Raw genomic sequence first — 18461 nt, 5'->3', positions numbered from 1 at the left:
TATGAATATGTTTTATGGATATCTAGGAATTGTTGATAATAATGTTTATCTTGCAGGAATTATATATGGAAATGTCTTAAATTTAGATAGTCTTCGAATAATGCTCATACGACTATTGAGTGTAATTCTCTCATTGATTTAATATAATTCAAAATTATATGACCTATTTGTTTTTTTTTATTATTTTAAATTTATTTTGTATATGTTGTTCTTTTCCAAAAATTAATCTTTATTAACTTAATGTTTTATTTTATAAAATAAATATTGATTTGAATTTGAACATATTTTTTAAAAAATAGATAAAAAAAAAACTATGATACAACCAAAATAAAATGATATAAAAATTTGTCCTTATTCATTTTATAAAAGAATGTTTCTTCATATCAGTTGTCCACATACAGACAAGAAAAGTAATAAAGTTTGAAACATTTTTATTTTTATAGTTCTTCAAACAAAGACCAGTTGAAAATATGATTTGAAGAAAATGAAAATATACAATCTAATTTGAAGAAATAAAAACAATACCTAATCTAAATTGAAACAAGCATGAATGTAAAATCTAATCTTTTAATAATAAAAAAAAAATACAAAATTTCTATCTTCATTCCATCATTGTACTTCATGTCAAAACAATTGTAAATTTTTATATATCTTGAAACAGACTTGAATAAAAAATTCGATCTTTTCATAAAAAGAAAAAAAAAATCAAATCTTCTTTTTTCGTTCTATCATTGGACTTTATGTAAAAAAAAAAATGGTAGATTTTTTATATTTTGAAACAAATTTGAACAGAAAAAAAATATAATCTTTTAACAAAAGATAAAAATAAAAAAAAATAAAGAACTCTAAACTTTGTTATGGACTCAACAAAACAACACAACCAATATTTTTTTTCCTGAAAAAGCACCCACATACGTAATTTAATCCTTAATTATGGTAGTCTCAACAAAGACAATAAAAAGAAAATAAAAAACTCAATTTAAAGCGCACTCTATAATAAATGAGAGACATCGAGGCCTCCAATTTCAAAGTAAAGTCTCAACATAAATCTCATATGAAAAAAAATGATCAAAATTAAGTAGACAATGCCAATAACAAAAATGTGAAAGGATAGGAAAAATTAAGAAGAAAGTAAGAAAGGGCATGCAAAAGGGAGAAAAGGTAAGAAAAGGAACACATAATGGAGAAAAAGTAAGAAAATGAACGTAAAATTACATTGCACAAAATTCACTAGAATTTTGCGTGAGTCCTCTACCGATGAAACCTGATTAAAAAATGGTAAGAGGAAGAAAATAATGTGATGGCTAATTGATAGGGACAACGACCCTCGAACTATCTCCACAATTGTATGATATTGTCCACTTTTGACATAAACCTGATGACTTTGTTTTTTATTTCACCCTAAAAGGCATGATATAATCATTCTCACTTATATACCCATGATCCTCTTATCTAAAAAATGTGGGATTTCGGTCGCATTCCCAACAATAATTATATACTAATTAAGAATAAGGGTAATGATTGTAATTTTACGGATTAGGAAATCTTGAAAATTCATTGTTTCAAATGGAGATGCCTAAAATGGAGAGAGTTTAGGATGCTAGATATCTTTAAATGCGTGACTATTTTAAAATTACTACAATACAAACAAATAATCTAGATGCCGATGAGTGGATAATCTAAGATCATCATAAAACAAACAACCTCTAAAAATTTTAAATGTACCCATAAATATCTATTAAAAATGGTTAAATTTTAAGGATGGATGAAAAAAAAGGAATCAAAATTTAAAAAAAAAAATTTGAAGGCAAATAGACTAAAATGAATATCTCCCGAACATATATAAACTAAAATGAATAAAAGTCAAAATTATAGGCCAAAATATTATTTAGAGAAAATTATATTTTTTATTCCTAAGCTTTAGATCTAGATTTCAATTTGAGTTTTATGTTTCAAAAGGTTATAATTTTACAATTAAGATTTTTATTTTTTTAATAATTTGATTATTAAATTTTAAGATTTACATTTTTAACCTTAATTTTTTATTAAATACCCACTTATCTTTATCGTTATTGTTATCAATATTGTTTTAAAACTAGTTATGAAGTAGATATTTTAAATTTATTTTTATTAGTAATAAACATGGTGAAAGTTAATTAATAATAATTTTTTAATTCATTTCAATTAATTAATAGATATTGATACAAAAATAATAAGTGAATATTTAATTAAAATTTAAAATTAAAATATAAATTTTAAAATATGGAGATAAAATCAAACAAAAATTAAAATATTACACATTAAATATATTTTGAAACTTAAGAACTAAAGAAATACGAGACTCGAAAAACTTGGGGACAAAAGGAAACGTATTTTTCGTATGATTTATTTAAAGATAGTTTGAAATGACATTTGAAGTAATTAATAAATGATTAAGAACTGCGCATCAACTAGAACCCACGTGGCAGAGTGTGGGCGCCAAATCTAATTACCTCAGAACTATAACTATTTTGTACTTTCGAAACAACAAAAAAAATGTAAAGTGACGTCATGTTCCAAATATTTAAGAATTTAATTTTTAAAATATTCATTAATTTTCTTGATTTCCCAAAAAAAAAAAAAAGGCCCAGAAGTGAGAAGCCGGTCTTTTGATGATCTCACCCAAATTATCACATTTCTTCCATGCCACCTACTTTCTCAACCCTAATTCCCAACCTCAGAGGGACACGTGGCACTCACAGGCTCGTCCGTATTCCTCCTCCTCCTCCTTCTCTTCTCTCTCTGCTCTCTCTCGTGTCCACCCGTTGATGCTATGGATGCTCTCTTTCAAGTCCAAACCTCGGCTCCTTCATCCATGGCGAAGCGGCCATGTCCATCTCAAAACCCTAGAATACCGACCTTCTCTCAGATGGACCTTCTTCTCGAGGCCTTTTTAGGCTTTTCCGACTCTTCTTCCATCTGTATCGACTTTTCATTCGAGAGGCTTCTTGACTCTTTGCCTTCTGACTTGGATCAGACTCGTCTCATCGATCGCGCCCTTAAAATGGGCACCTTCTTGCTCGAGGCTGGCAAACGTTCTGCTCGGAAACGAGCTACCAAGCATAACTCCGTCGTTTGGGCTCTTCCTCCTGACCTCACCATCAAAGTATGTTCGTATTTTGTTTTTTTCCCCCGAGATTTTTTAAATCGTTTGAATTGTGTTGCGGCTTCGGAATCGTTTGGTGCGAATTGCATTGGATTTATCGATTTTGGAAATGTGTGGTTCTGTTATTGAATATTGGATTTGGTGTCTTTCAATATATGATTTTTGTTTGTTTGGTTCTGTTGTGTCGAATGTTAAATGTGATGAAATTAGTGTTTTCTGTTGAAATTTGAGCTAATTCGGAGCAAGCTTGCAGTCAGGAATGTTTTTGAGATTGAGATGTTAGTTTGGTGATGTATGAGAATAGAATTTTCCCAGCCCTGGTTGTATTTGTTCATTCGCAATAGGATTGAGAAAGTATGCGTATTTTAGTTCATATTTGTGTATGATGTAATCGAGTGGTTTGGTTGAGACATCGAAGGTATTTTGGAGTTAAGGATAGTGTATGGTCATGCTTATGATTTTGTTCATTTTGAGATCGGAAATCATCGTTACCAGGTTCCACCTCCTCGACTCATCATCCTGTTATTTATGGTTTGTTCCATGTTGTGTTCCAACATCCATAATGGTTGATTAAAAAATGATGGGTTCTGCTGGAGTGCATGATAACGAACTGTGGATTTTCAGGTTTTTTCCATGCTTGACGCACAGAGCCTTTGCTATGCAACAGCTACCTGTTCAATGTTTCACAAGTGTGCAATGGATCCTTCCTGCTACGCCAACATTGACTTAACAACAGTTTCTCCAAGAGTTAATAATGCAGTGGTTTCTACGATGATTCTTCGAGCTGGAAACTCCCTTCAGTAAGATATTTTCTGCTAAAAGTTCAGCATCAAATTTCCATAATCTAAATTTAAATGCGGTAATTTATACATTGAGGATCTGAAACAGAAGGATGCATACTTGATTAAGCTTATTACTGATGTGGTCTTTGAATTGTGCTTTCGGCCAATATAGTTATTCATTTTGCGTTAGACATTTTGACTTATCACTACCCAAGTATTGATGATTCAGCTGAGTGTCTAAGCCGAGATGAGGAATTTTGTCCTTTCCTAATCTTGGGTCACACACCATGTCTGTCATAATATTAGTGTCTGGGGAAGCTAAATTATTCCCCTCTGTGGTCTGACATTATCCAAATTCTGTTCTTTTCATTTCTTGAATGGACATGAAGTTTGAATCTTCTCACCCATAGGATTGATTTTATAATTTTTTTTTTTTTAACATATATAATGTAGTTTGCTTAATTTATCAACCACGTCTGTTCTTGATGCCTGCAAAGGCATGTGAATTAGGTTCATTGATAATCAATTCCAACTGTAATTCTTTTTACCCTCTGGTAGGAAACACTTTGAATTGCATTATTTATATTTTTCTAAGCTTTGATTGACTTGGCTAATCTGCGCCCCCCTCAATAATTTCAGATCTCTTAAGCTTGGCATAGTTCCTGGCCCAACTGCATCCCCAGGATCTTGCCAACCGTTGGTTTACAATGTTACTAACTTTTCATGGAATGACAAAAGATCCAGACAAGGGAAAGAGTCATCAGTTCTCACAAGATCCTGCTTAAGCCCTTTGGGTGGGGCCAGTACTCCTGGGTATGGGCTTACTTTTGAAGTTTAGAAATGTGCTCGTTGTGAAAAAGAAGTTCTGTTTCTGAACTGTTAAATTTTATAGGATGCTCTTAAAAACGCTGCATCTTTACAACATTGAAAGAATGGATAGTCCATCACTTCGTGCTGCATTATCTGCTTGCCCGTCTCTCCTTGATCTGGAAATCGTGGGCCTGTAAGTTTCTTTAGTTGACTGCTTTTGTGGTTTTCTAATAGTTTAAGCTGGAAGATAGTATTTTTGTTTAAAAATGTTGATACTAGTGAACTTTGATTCCAATTCAATTCAATCTTCTGTAGATTTCTTCAACTCTTGTCCCAACGTCTCACCTTTTCATATTCTTTTGATATCACTGATTCACTATACCTGTTCTTGTCATTTTTCAACCGTAAATTTATTATTATTTTTCTGTCTCTCCAATGAACTCGTTCTGTTTTCTTAATAAACAAATTTAGAAATCATGTTTCCCGGATGGGTTCATGACTTTATCTCATTGTATGGTGCTTTTAACTGGATGATAGTATTTTCTTCTTCTTCTTTAAGATTTAATAATCAGTTAAAGAATGAATTGTTAACAGATTTAGAAGGAAATACTCTCTCTGAAAATTAAATTCATATACTCTCTCTGAAAATTAAATTCATTCTCTGCTTCTTTTCTTGCCGGCACTTTCGGGTTACTACTATTTATCTATCGTAGTTAATAATCCACACCCTTCATTGCACAGTCATGTGGAGTTGAGACAGACGTTGATGTCTGTGATTGAAAACTGTCAATTGATAGAGCGCTTGTTCTTTGAATCCTCAAAAACAGGTTTAATATCTATCTCATTTTATATCCTTTTTTCAGTCTTTCTAGTCATCTGCTTATTCATCGCTATTTTGAAAATGACAGGCAGAGATGACAGCTTGAAATCACCAACATGTGTTGATCTAGTTCAAAAGTGCCCTCGTTTAGTGTCTTTAGCCCTTAGAGGATTTAAACTCCATGATTATAAAGTTCGCATACTTATTAAGGTATTCTCTTCAATTACAAGGAGTTTTGTGCTGCATGCATACGAAAATGATTTCCTTCCCTATTTTAGATTCTTAAATTGCAACAATATTTAACTTCTGCTATGCCTAATTATTCTGAGTTTTAGGACATTGTCTCTGAAGTATGCCATGTATAACATTATTTTTATTTAAAAATAAAACTCGAATTAGTTGAATATAATGGGTAATCGAAATAAGCTGTTTTGCTTTTCATTTACCTACCTATATATATATTTACTGGAATTATTTTGTGTTCTGTTAAAAGAGAGAAAGGGGAGACACAAGGTTTATATGGAAAATCCTAGGACAGGGAGAAAAAACCATGATAGAGTTTCCATTTTATTAATTTTTTACATAATGCGAGAGATACAAGAGAATTCTTATTTATAGGGTCCAACAAGCCTAAATACAAAAAAAGGAAAGAAAAATAGGATAAAGTAAATAACTATAATACCCTGGGACTATAAACAATCAACTAAGTCCCTTATTTCCAACACTCCCCCTTAAGTTGGGGTGTAGATATTAATCAGACCCAATTTGCTAACGCAAGAGTCAAAATTTTGCATTAGAAACCCTTTAGTGCGAACATCTGCAACTTGTTGATTTGATGGAATATATGGAATATAGATACTGCCATTGTCCTGTTTCTCTTTTATAAAGTGTGTTAATCTCTACATGTTTCGTTCGATTATGTTGTATTGGATTATTGCCGATGCTTATAGCAGCTTTATTATCACAATAGAGTTTCATAGGTAAGACACCATCTTGATGAAGATCAGACAGTACTTTCTTCAACCAGATTTCTTCACAAATTCCCAAACTCATAGCTCTGTATTCAGCCTCTGCACTACTTTTAGCAACTATACTTTGCTTCTTACTTCTCCAAGTAATCAGGTTACCCCACACAAAGCTACCGTACCTTGAGGTAGATTTTCTATCAGTCCCTGATCCTGTCCAGTCAGAGTCGGTATAAGCCTCAATGCATTTCCTGTCAGTTTTTTTAAACATTAGACCTTTACTAGGAGTATTTTTGAAACATCTTAGAATTCGACAACTTCCATATGTTCTTCATAAGGTGCCTGCATAAACTGACTGGCAACACTGACAGCATAGGAAATGTATGGTCTGATATGTGATAAGTAAATTAACTTTCCCATTAGACTTTGATACCTTTCTTTATTAACTAGAACTTTGTTAACAGAATCTCCCAGTTTACATTGAATTCTATAGGAGTGTCAGCAGGTCTACATCGATTCATACCTGTTTTCTTTAACAAGTCAAGAGTATACTTCCGTTGTGAGATAAAGATTCCTTCCCTTGATCTGGCCACTTCCATTCCAAGGAAATACTTTAGGTTCCCGAGGTCTTTGATTTCAAACTTGTCTGCGATCTTCTTTTTCAGTTTGGTGATCTTATCAATATCATCTACTGACAAGACAAGATCATCCACATACACGATTAGGACAACAATTTTCCCAGACACTGGCCTTTTTGTGAACAATATATTGTCAGAGGGTCCCTGAGTGAACCCTTGGGACTTAACAAAGGTAGTAAACTTTTCAAATCAAGCTCTCGGGGATTGTTTCAGACCATACAAGAACTTCCTGAGTTTACACACCCGATCATCAACCTGAGCTTCAAAACCTGGAGGAGGGCTCATATACACATTTTCTTCTAAATCGCCATTTAGAAAGACATTTTTCACATCAAGTTGATGGAAAGGCCAATCTTTATTTATTGCAACAAAGAGAAGAACCTGAATTGTGTTTAACTTCGCTACAAGAAAGAGTTTCTGAATAGTCTACCCCATAAGTTTGAGTAAACCCTTTAGCTAGAAGTCTGGCCTTGTACCTGTCTAAAGTACCATCATATTTATACTTCAGAGTGAACACCCACTTGCATGCAACTGTTTTATCTCCTTTTGGGGGAGCAACAAGGTCCCACGTATTATTCTTTTCAAGAGCTCTCATTTCTTCCGTGACGGCAATCTTCCACTCTGAAATCTCCATAGCCACATGTATGTTTTTTGGTATTGTTGTTGTGTCAAGACTGGCAGTGAAGGCCCCGAACTTAGAAGACATGTCAAGAGAAGCATCGTAATCCCCAGGTTTGTTTGACTTCTCATCTGCTTTCCCCACAAATAAGATGGAAGAGAGGTAGATAGCATAGGAGATCAGGCAACCTCGAGGAGGTGACGATATTTCCTTTCATCCACTCCATTCTATTGAGGTGTATAGGCACACGAACTTTGGTGAACAATGCCTTTGGAAGACAGAACTTCACGAAGAGTGTTATTGAGAAATTCACGACCATTATCACTTCGAAGAATAGCAATTTTAGTATTGAACCGAGTCTCAATAGTGGTATAAAATTGTTGAAATATAGACGAAACCTCTGATTTGTCAGTGAGTAGAAAGACCCATGTAAGACGGGTATGATCATCGATAAGTGTCACGAACCAACGTTTTCTTGAAGAGGTGGTAACACTAGAGGGACCCCCAAACATCACTATGAATAAGTTTAAAGGGCCGAGAAGGTTTGTAAGGTTGAGAGAGAAAGGTGACCCTATGTTGTTTTGCATGAATGCACACATCACAAGAAAGAGGAGACATCAACTTTATGAAAATATATGAGGAAATAAAAATTTCATATATTGAAAATTTGGATGACCAAGACGAAAATGCCACAACATACAATATTTTTCTGAAGTTGAAAAATACGAAGAAGCATCATTATCAAGGAAGTAGAGTCCCCTATTGTGTCGGGTAGTGCCAATCGCCTTCCTTAAGCTTAAGTTCTGAAAGAAAACATTATCCGTTGAGGAGGCAACTTGAGAATTTAGATCTTGGGTTATCTTACTAATAGATAGCAAATTGTAAGATATTTTAGATACATGTAGCACATTCTGTAAAGTTAAACCATGGAAGGGAGGAATATGACACTTGCCCGCAATAGGAGCAAAAGACCCATCTGCAATTCTGATCTTTTCATTACCAGCACACGGAAGATACAATAGGAAGTTATCAGATGACCTAGTTAAATGATTTGTAGCCCGTGAATCAAGTATTCATGGTTTATTATAATTTATACTTAGGAGACTTAAGGGTTGTGATGTACCTGATTGAGCAATTGCCCCAAGAGAAAGGACAACAAAGTCACTTTGACAATTCACCTGAGGTTGTGTCTGGGAAGCATTCGCAGATTCACCTATAAGTGCACGACCGAGATTGGACTTGTCATTTGGAGGGTATCTTCTACCATTCGGTAGTCTACCTTGTAATTTCCAGCACTGTTCCTTTGTATGCCAGAATTTTTTGCAATGTTCACATACTCGAGTTTGTTTCCCATTGTGCTTGTCACCATCATTACCAGATAATTTCGCACTAAAAGCAACAGAATCAATAGGCGACACATTAGTGATGTTCATAGCACTAAATCTGTCTTCCAAAAGACGAACCTCATAGCACACTTCCATAAGAGAGGGTATAGGTCTCTGTCCCCGTATACGGCCTCACACTACATCAAATTTGGAGTTCAAACCAGCTAGGAAATCATATACCCTATCTACTTCCTCAATTTTGGAATATTGGACACCTCCACATGGACAATCCCAAATAATTTTGCGACACAAGTCCATCTCTTGCTAGATTAGGGACAATTTATTAAAGTACAAAATAACATCCATCGTCCTCTATTTGAACTCGTGAACTTGTTTTCACAGAGTGTAAAGACGAGATGCATTTTGCCTTTTTGAATATAGTTTCCCTATCTGAGGCTCCATACTATTAATCAGTAGTGATCGTAGCAAGGAATCCTCTCCTTTCCAATGCGCTCTCGAGGATCCCCTGGTCTAGGTTTGGGTATCTCGCTAGTCAAATAACAGAACTTGTGACGCCCTTCAAGGGCCATTTTAATATATTGAGACCAGGAGAAATAATTCTGACCGTTTAACTTTTCTCCTGCAATTAAGCCTGTGGAATTTTCCATAGAACCAGACAAATGATTTGCAGTAGTTAAAGCTGGGAAAGAGGTTATCGGATTCTCTGACATCGGTAAACTGGAAGGAACGTTTGAATTCAATACACTTGAATTTAAGTTTGTGGTTGTAGAAGCACCTGAGGCTGCCCCAAAAGCGGCGATTTGTTGTTGAAAACTCGCCTAAAAATCAGCTAAATGTTGTTGAACCATTGCCGGAGAAAGACCCATGGTTCATAGCTCCGCGGCGGCGAATGGGGGAACCCAGGCAGCAACAAGCTATTGTAGGCGGTTGACGGCACATCACTCCCGATTACGGACTTGCCTCGGTGATGTGTGGAAGATCCAGTAGCTCCGGCTTTAGATTTTGGCAGCTGGATGAAGTGTCTGGCGGCGGCGGTGCTGGGAGTAAAGGTGGCAGTGCTAGGGTTCCCGATCGGCTGTTGTTGAGGATGTATTTGCAGTGGTCGAAGATATCGGTCAGCGATGGTCTAAACAGCAATGGCGGTGGTGGTCAAAGGCTCCATCAGCAGCTGTGGCAAAAGCGGTGTTGGTGTAGCATTAAGGTTATCTTGCATCGGTTGGTATCGCTGATGGCGGTTAGAGTTTCGTCACCATGCTCTGATACCATGTTAAAAGAGAGAGAGAGGAGACACAAGTTTACATAGAAAACCCTAAAATAGGGAGAAAAACCACGATAGAGAGTCTCCATTTTATTAATTTTTTACATAATGTGAGAGATATAAGAGGTTTCTTATTTATAGGCTCCAACAAGCCTAAATACAAAAAAAGGAAAGAAAAATAAGGTAAAGTCCCTTATTTCCAACCCGTTCCATTTCATAGGATAGTGGCAATTTACTTGTAGTTCCAAGTCCTGACAATGACTTATGGCCTTTTTGTCTGCTAATGTTTTATAGTGGGGGTTCTGAAAGAGAAAAGAACCTTGCATAGTGAGAGAGAAAGTCTGTTATTTTCAAATTGGCACAAAAGTGAATATTCATTTAAGAAATCAGTATTTTCATGCCTATATCTTTAAAAGTGTTATTCTTAATGTTTATGGTATTGCCTTTTAATACTTCATTCTGCATTATTTGATGATTAAATTTTAAAAATGGTTATGAGTCTTCAATCATAATTCTGGTAAATTAAACGCAATGGTAAGAAAATCATTCAAATTTTAGGTAGAGGAGTTTTTATTTTTTTTTCTCAAAATTTTATTTATTTAATTTTTTTGCAAAAATCTGCTAGAACTTGTTATTACAAAACTACTTCAAAAAGAATACTAAGAGATCAAGAAAAATCTAATTAGGCCCCAGAAGTCTTCATTTATGACATTGGAAGCTACTTGAAAAATTCTTGGATTCCTTTCAAATCAAAGCCTCCATAGGATTGCCATAATGGCATTGGATCAAAGGATAAAATGATATTAGCCTTCTATTTGGAAGGCTATTGATTGAGAATCAAACTACTATTATTAGGGAGGTATCAGCACATGATAAAAAGATGAAAAATGTTTCATCATCAATCAGCTGCAAAGGAGCACTGAAAAAAAAAGGTGGTTTTGATCATCTGAATTGTTTTGACTAAGAGAACGCTAGTCAGGGTAGAGGGCACAATGGGGAAACCTTCTTTGAAGTTTGAACTCAATTTCAGGTGCGTAGCTGATCTTGAGCAACGGCTCTGATGAAAATTTTCACCATCTTAGAAACTTTAGCTTTCTAAATTTCCTTAATTAAATCTGGACCGGGAGACCCCTGTTCCTCACAACAGTTGGAACTCTTAATCACGTGGTTCCTTGCGTCATCGTCCATCCATAAAAAAAACATCATGTGGTGTAGATGATTTGCTTGTGTAGATTGGTTCTTTTATGATCTTTTTGGCCATTGTTGTGGGTGGTTGTCTCAGATACTCTTCTATTGTGTAATTCCATGGAATTTTTAATCTCAGTAAACTCATCTCTTTGAATACTTGTCCAGGGACTTCGAAAGCTGAAATATGTTGACTTTTCAACATCTTACTCAATTACTGGAAGCTTTCTTAGGTAACTGTTCTCCTTGGATTGTTCCTATATATAATTGTTTTTCGATGCTTTGGATAATTAAAAAGATCGTCTATGTTTTCCTCAGAAACCTTGGCAACATTATAAGTGGTAATTTATTGGAGGTCTTGATTTTAAGAGACTGTATGCATCTCAAAGAGGTCAGGATCATTTGTTGTTTTGACACCTCATTTCCCAAAGATTGCTATAAGCTAATAATTTGTTCACATGCAGGTGGAAGTTGCTCGTTTCATGACATCATTACTTGCTGGAGATTTCAAATTTCTTCGACATCTAGTGAGTTTGGAAATTGATAATAAATTTCTTCTGAATATCTGGTTAAAGGTTCAGAATGACATTTAATTGATTAAAACCATATTCATCAAACAGGATATATCCAATAGGGAAGGGTTGGCATCTGAGGGTGATTGGTACGAGAGATGCTACAATTCAAGGTGGTACTTCATTGAACAAAACCTTACTATAAGGCTCAATATTTGTTTGGATATTCCCCTCAAAGTCAACTTTCATCCCTCTTTTTGGTTATAAGAAAATATGGGCCTAGGTTTCTACAGTACCCTTAAGATTCCGTCAACTAGTTCTTATTGACTATTTTAATGGACAGGATCATTCCAATTGACCAAGTAATGAAGGAAAGGCCTGATGTATGTTTGCTGGCTGATTTTCCATCAGAAGGAAGGTAATCACTGGTTAGGATTATTGTTGAGGGTATAATAGTCATGTTTATTGGTTGAGTTCGTTACAACTAAGCAGATATATATAGAGGAAGTGGAATTGGGTTAAGGCAGATTTTGTTAATGTTTTGGTAAGAGCTGGTTTATATTATTTACAATTTTTTTTTTTTTTTTTTAAAGCAACTTTTCATTTGATCGATGAAAAGAACCATTTTGTTCAGGATACAATCTCCCGTTGGTAGAGAAAGAAACCAGAAAATGAAACTAACAATAGAAAATGAATGCAACCCAACAAGACAAATATCGTTAAAATCATAATTATCAAACAAGTGCACCAATAAGAAGACTTAGGCTTGGCCAAAACAAAATACTCCCTCCAAGAAAAGAACCGAGTTTCTAGATTTCAGAATAGTTTTGAACAGGCTTCTGGATTTCGGAAAGAAGAAATTTTAATGAATCGGGCATCTAGGTTTTACTGATACATTTTTGGTGGCTTGAGGGATGAATACAAAAGGATAAGGTGTTGTAAACTAAAATACTGTACTTTTATTAAGGAACCATCAATCAATTACAAGCTAAAACTCAAAGGGTTGGTATTTATAACCAAACTAACCACTAAACAGCTAAACTGATAGCTAACCGAAAATTAAAAGCCAAACTGAAACTCCCATCAAATTAATGGCCAAACAATGGAGTTTGTAGAAGTGTGGAGAGGGACTCTAGTGATGTTTGATTCTTGACGAAGTTCCATGTTTTTCTTTGGGTTTCGAATCAATGATTTTTTGTAATTATTCCATAGGCAATATTTTACTCGGTGGTTGGAACCCTTTCAGTATTTTTTTCTATATATATATCCGTGAGTGTCCTAGCCCGTTTACGCGCATCTCGGCTAATCTTATGAGACTACATGTCTGACCCTACAACATTTGGATGTTAAGAAAACTCGTAGGATATTAAATCCTAGGTAGGTGACCACCATGGATCGAACCCATGACCCTTTAGTCCTTTATTAAGTGGGTGTTCCCTTATTTACCACTAGGCTAACCCATGATGGTTTTCATTGGTGGGGTTTTTGTAGGCTTGGTTTTTTTTGTGTCTTGTATTCTTTCATTTTTTTTTTCTCAATAAAAAGCAGTTTCTTTGAAAAAAAAAAAAAAAAAAATCTAAAAATGTGTCTGGGCCAAGTATAAAATAAAAACAACTAGTACAAAGAAGGAAACAGAGAGTTAAACTACGTAATAAGGGGAAGGACACTTCATTGTTGATGTAGTTAAGGTTAGGGATAGTATGATTGGATCTGGGCCTTCACAATTCTGGCAATATTGGAGTCAAGTTTGATGAAATTGGAGCTAAGTATAGGAATTATTGCAGGAGCAATTCAGGATTGCTTAAATCCAGCATAATTTGTGCACATATTGGCCGGGAAATCAATTATGGGTTGGGACAAATGAAGTAGAAGTATTTTGGAGGAATGGCCGAATGGGTATGGGGGTATACTGATATATATACTTCGGATGTGTTTGGCACTAGATGTTGCGTTTGGAACTTTTGGGTGGGGTATGGATAATTGGATATTGGTACCGTCAAATTATGGCTTCTTCACCTTCTTCTCTTTTAGTGTTGTACAAGAGCTACGACAAGATGTGTTATACCTTTAGGGGTGGAGTAATGTTAGGATCTGAGGGTCTAATAGTTATACTAATTGGTTAGTTTGTTTTTGTTATAGTAAAGCGTGAGTTAGTGGGATCGGGAGTAGGCAGATTATGGGAATAGTATATGGAGAGAGAGGAGCCAAATAAATGCGTAAGAACTCCTTGGAATTTTCCTCTTCCATATTAATATGAATCAAAATTTTCTTTTAGTTTTCCATTCATATTCAGGTTCATGTCATATCTTCTTTATAATTTAATGGCTGACATCCTTAAAGCACTTCTAACTGTTTTAATTTCTTTTCTGTTTTGCAATGGGATCTCTTTGCAGTTACTTTGAAATTGAACAGATGCTGGAAAGCGAAGTAAACAGTGATGTTAGTCTGCCAACACAGCTGAGCAGTGACACATCTGATTCGATGTTTATAAGTTCTTCAGAAAGCAGCTATAATAGCGATCAAGGTAGTGGAAATGAGGATGGTCGAGATGCCAGCTATGTAATATTTGAGGAAAGCTCAGATGAGGTGGATTTTCTTGCTCTGTAGGAGGAGATGTTTTTAACCAAGCGCTGGTTGTTGCAGCGACCAAATGAAATCGGTAAAGACACTCTCTTCTCCATTCTCCCAAATGCACACAGACACTCGAATATAAGTATAGTAGGATGGGATTTGTCCAAAATGCATCCACAAGTCTAGTTTGGGTTTGGGATTGGGCCCGTGGTGGTGGGGATTTAAGAACTCCTTGGCCAAATCTCCACCCTACCTCACCCAACTACTCTTCCCAGACACTCCCTTTAAAGTGGATTCAGATTGAGAATGGGGAGAATATCATGCTGATGCACCAAAACTGATATATGAAAACCCCAGTAATTTGAAAATAGAAACTCTTTATGTAATGAGAACCCCTAATTTTGAAGGATTAGATGAGGATTACCTTGTGATTAGATGAGAAGGGTACCCAAGGTTTGAAGACTTCACAAGCAAGTTGATCAAGAATTTGAAAGTTTGGTGATGAGGCTCAGTCATCAAATGCAGAGAAAATCTCATTCCAAAAACCAAAAACTAAACGTGTAGGCCCCGCTTTGTAACCATTTCGTTTTTTGTTTTTGTTTTTTAAAAATTAAGTCTATTTTCTCCCCATTTATTACCATGATTTGCATCGTTAATTCAAAAAACAAAAAACAAGTATTTAAAAGCTAATTTTTTAAGTTTCCAAAATTTGGCTTGGGCTTTTATACCATTGATAAGAAGTAGATGACAAAGAAAGAAATTTGGAGGTGCAAGTAGTGTCTCTGGGCATAATTTTCAAAAACAAAAATAAAGAACAAAATGGTTACCAAATGGGGTCGTAGTGTCCCATTCGAATCCTTGAAACCTATTTTGTTTAGCCAATTAGCTAAAAGATCATTCTATCCCTAACTAAAAAATGCATAATAAAATTTATAATCCTAATAAACACCTAAAATAGAATTAAGGGTTTTAGGACAACATCAAAGACCCAAACCATAAACACCTAAAATAACCTGTGCGGCAATAATGAATGTTCTAACAAAATTTCAACTGGTAGCATCATCTAAAACTAATTATAGAGCATTATCTGGAAAATTCTTTAGGTCCTCTCAATTTATATGTGCAAATTAAGAGCCAATTGTAGCTTATTGGCCTTTTGAGTGCGTTAGTAGTCCTAAAGGCAAAGTGAGGACATCGTGGTTCATATCAACTAGTTCTGGGCTTTCTTCTCTCTTGGTTAAATTACAATTTTTCTCTTGCATTTTGACGATGGTGTCTATTTTCCCCTTAATTTATAAATTTCAGTTATGCCCTTGAACTCTTAACTTTGATTCTATGTGGTCCCTCTACAATCAACACTGTTATTAAGTATCTATGCCTTTAACACCAATAATTAATTATGACGTGTTGGTTACTGGACCAATTTTGGCTGATCTGGCTACAACTTGATAGATTGATAGCAAAGGAGTTTAGTCAACGTTTGCAAATTTTAGAAGTTAAAGACAACAGTATAATCTATAGAACAAATCCTGTTCACGTAAGGTCATTTTAGTCAATGTCTGCAAATAAGCATGTTATATCTTATATTCTCATGTCATCACTTAGTTAACAGTAATAACTGTTGGGAGTACATAAAATCATAAAGTCATGGAACATCGACACAATTTCTAAACTATTAAATACAACCATCAAACTTCTTTTATTATAAAATTGTAATTAAAACTTCTTATTTTCTTGAAATGTGTTCTAAAGATGCTTAGAAATTAATGATAGTTTTCCATGCAGGGAAGGATGCTTTTCACGCATTACAATCTGTGGGTGCCGCCATGAGTGATTTGGTGCTATGATTTTTACCGAAGATTGGAAAATTTTGAATCATTAGCCTGTTTGACTTGACAGCCCCATTTATATTTACTGAGATACGACCAAAAGCTATATCCCAGGTAGCGTCCTTCCTGTTCCTTCCAACCCTTTTTCTAGAGGAGGAAATACAAGAATAAGAGGAGAGAAGAGTGGAGATCTAGGAACCATATCCCCTTCCCTCGTTATTATATCGTTGTAGATCGTGTTTCATAGAGAGCTCTAGTTCGTGATGATGCTAAAATCTGCCATGAATGTAAATTTTGTTATACCATTGCTTTTGTAGCGCATTTATCCTGATCCAACTCAATAGGAGTTGAAAGTTACTCTTCTAATTGATAGCATTTCGTATGCATCAGCAATTCAAATTATAGCTTTGCCTAAGAAGTGTAGTTATTGCTTTCCTTTCTTGTATCCTTTGGTTTAAGGATAGTGCAAATCTTGGTAAGGTGTTGGGTTGCTGCTGGTGTTGTTAGGCCTTTTCCTTTCTCTTCCCCTCTTTGATTGATTATACCCCAAGATTAAAATATAAATGTTGATATCGAGATTGGAATTGAAACGTTATATATTTATGGAACATCGATATTGATAGATATTTTTGTAAATAAAGAAATTTATAGAAAGTTATTTAAATTAGCAATTGTGTTGTTTTTACTTCCAAACTATCTTATAAATCTTATTTTTGGTACTAGTATTTCTATCAAGATTAATATATGATAATTTGTTGTGTGTTATTTGTATTTATAAAAGATCGAAGATATGAATTAATTTTTAATATCGATGTTGAACTCTTCAATCTACAGAAATATTAACGTATCAATGAACTCTTCATTTTGTACCATTTGAAAAATGATTTTATTACTGGGTTTGACATGTTTCTGCTGATTTGGGATTGTTATGTGCTTTCGTGAGTTCGAGTATTTCTTTTTGGTTGAGTTCAAGCATTTATGTGACTTGATTTTGACCCTACTATTGGCTAGACTTTGCATAGCTTTTTGGTTGGGTTGGATTAGTAATTTATTTGAAAAAAAAGTCTTACTGTTTTTTTTTTTTATATATATATATATATATATTTAGAATTTGGTTAATAATTCAACTATTTTATTTCAAAAATATGATAATCCTTGTAATACAATAAGAAGAAATAGACTTATTTTTTAAAACAAAAAATTAAAGGAGTAACCAAATGGGACTTAAAAATTATTTTATATAGTTTTGAAAAGTTTTTGATGGATTTAGGAATTATTTTTTTATATATATAAAAAGTAAAGAGAGTAGAATTGTTTATAAAATAATCTTTGTTTCGACTTTTTTCAGAATCGTGCCATATTTTTGTGATGTTAATACTTTCCATCGAAAGCATGGTTATAGTCTACTCTGTTGGGATTGAGTTATAAATGACGAAGCGCCATGGAAGAGTTTTGACGATTTTTCGATAACTTTAAAATGTATTTAGGAATATTAAGGATTGAAATTGTTTTCCAAGAACTTGTTTTGTTTCCCCTCATAGGAAACTAGACAATCAAATACTGTTCTGGAATGCCTCAACACATTGTATTTTATTTTTGACATCAGAGAAGGAACATAAAATATGGTTTGGTTTCAGCCTAGAAATTTGTTTATGTTTGACAGTGTCAAATCAAAATATTTGCTTGTTTTGCCCTTTATATATCCTATCGATACCTCTAATATGTTGAGATTACATGAAAGTTTCTGAATTTTTCTTGTTTTGTTCTTACCTTACTGTAGTGCAATTTTTTTTTTAAAAAAACAAAGTTAAATTATCATTTTAATTTTGAGCATGATTTCAATATGAAAATATAATTAAAGAAATAGATATGTTTGTTCATAAAACTGAAAACTTATCCACTGTCATCTTACAAAAACTCTTGTTGTTAGAATTTATATTTGAAATAACATTTTGGTCCCTATAGTTTAACTTTGTTTAAT

General features: G+C 34.3%; 1 protein-coding gene across 1 annotated transcript; it reads left to right on the top strand.

The window, feature by feature from the left end:
- Positions 1-2589: 2589 nt before the first annotated feature.
- On the top strand, positions 2590-16970 carry LOC120086022 (F-box protein SKIP17-like). The gene is made up of 13 exons (XM_039042416.2): positions 2590-3145; positions 3770-3945; positions 4567-4740; positions 4820-4930; positions 5479-5564; positions 5646-5767; positions 11737-11801; positions 11887-11959; positions 12033-12095; positions 12189-12253; positions 12424-12498; positions 14474-14739; positions 16437-16970. The coding sequence occupies exons 1-12, from the start codon at positions 2813-2815 to the stop codon at positions 14685-14687; spliced, it is 1557 nt and encodes a 518-aa protein (XP_038898344.1). The 5' UTR covers positions 2590-2812; the 3' UTR covers positions 14688-14739; positions 16437-16970.
- Positions 16971-18461: the final 1491 nt, after the last annotated feature.

The sequence above is a fragment of the Benincasa hispida genome, chromosome 9 (assembly GCF_027475165.1).
Source record: "Benincasa hispida cultivar pf3 chromosome 9, pf3_genome.v1.1, whole genome shotgun sequence".
NCBI classification, from domain to species: Eukaryota; Viridiplantae; Streptophyta; class Magnoliopsida; order Cucurbitales; family Cucurbitaceae; genus Benincasa; species Benincasa hispida.
The sequence above is the reverse complement of the archived record's forward strand: the minus strand, read 5'-3'. Positions and strand labels throughout refer to the sequence as shown.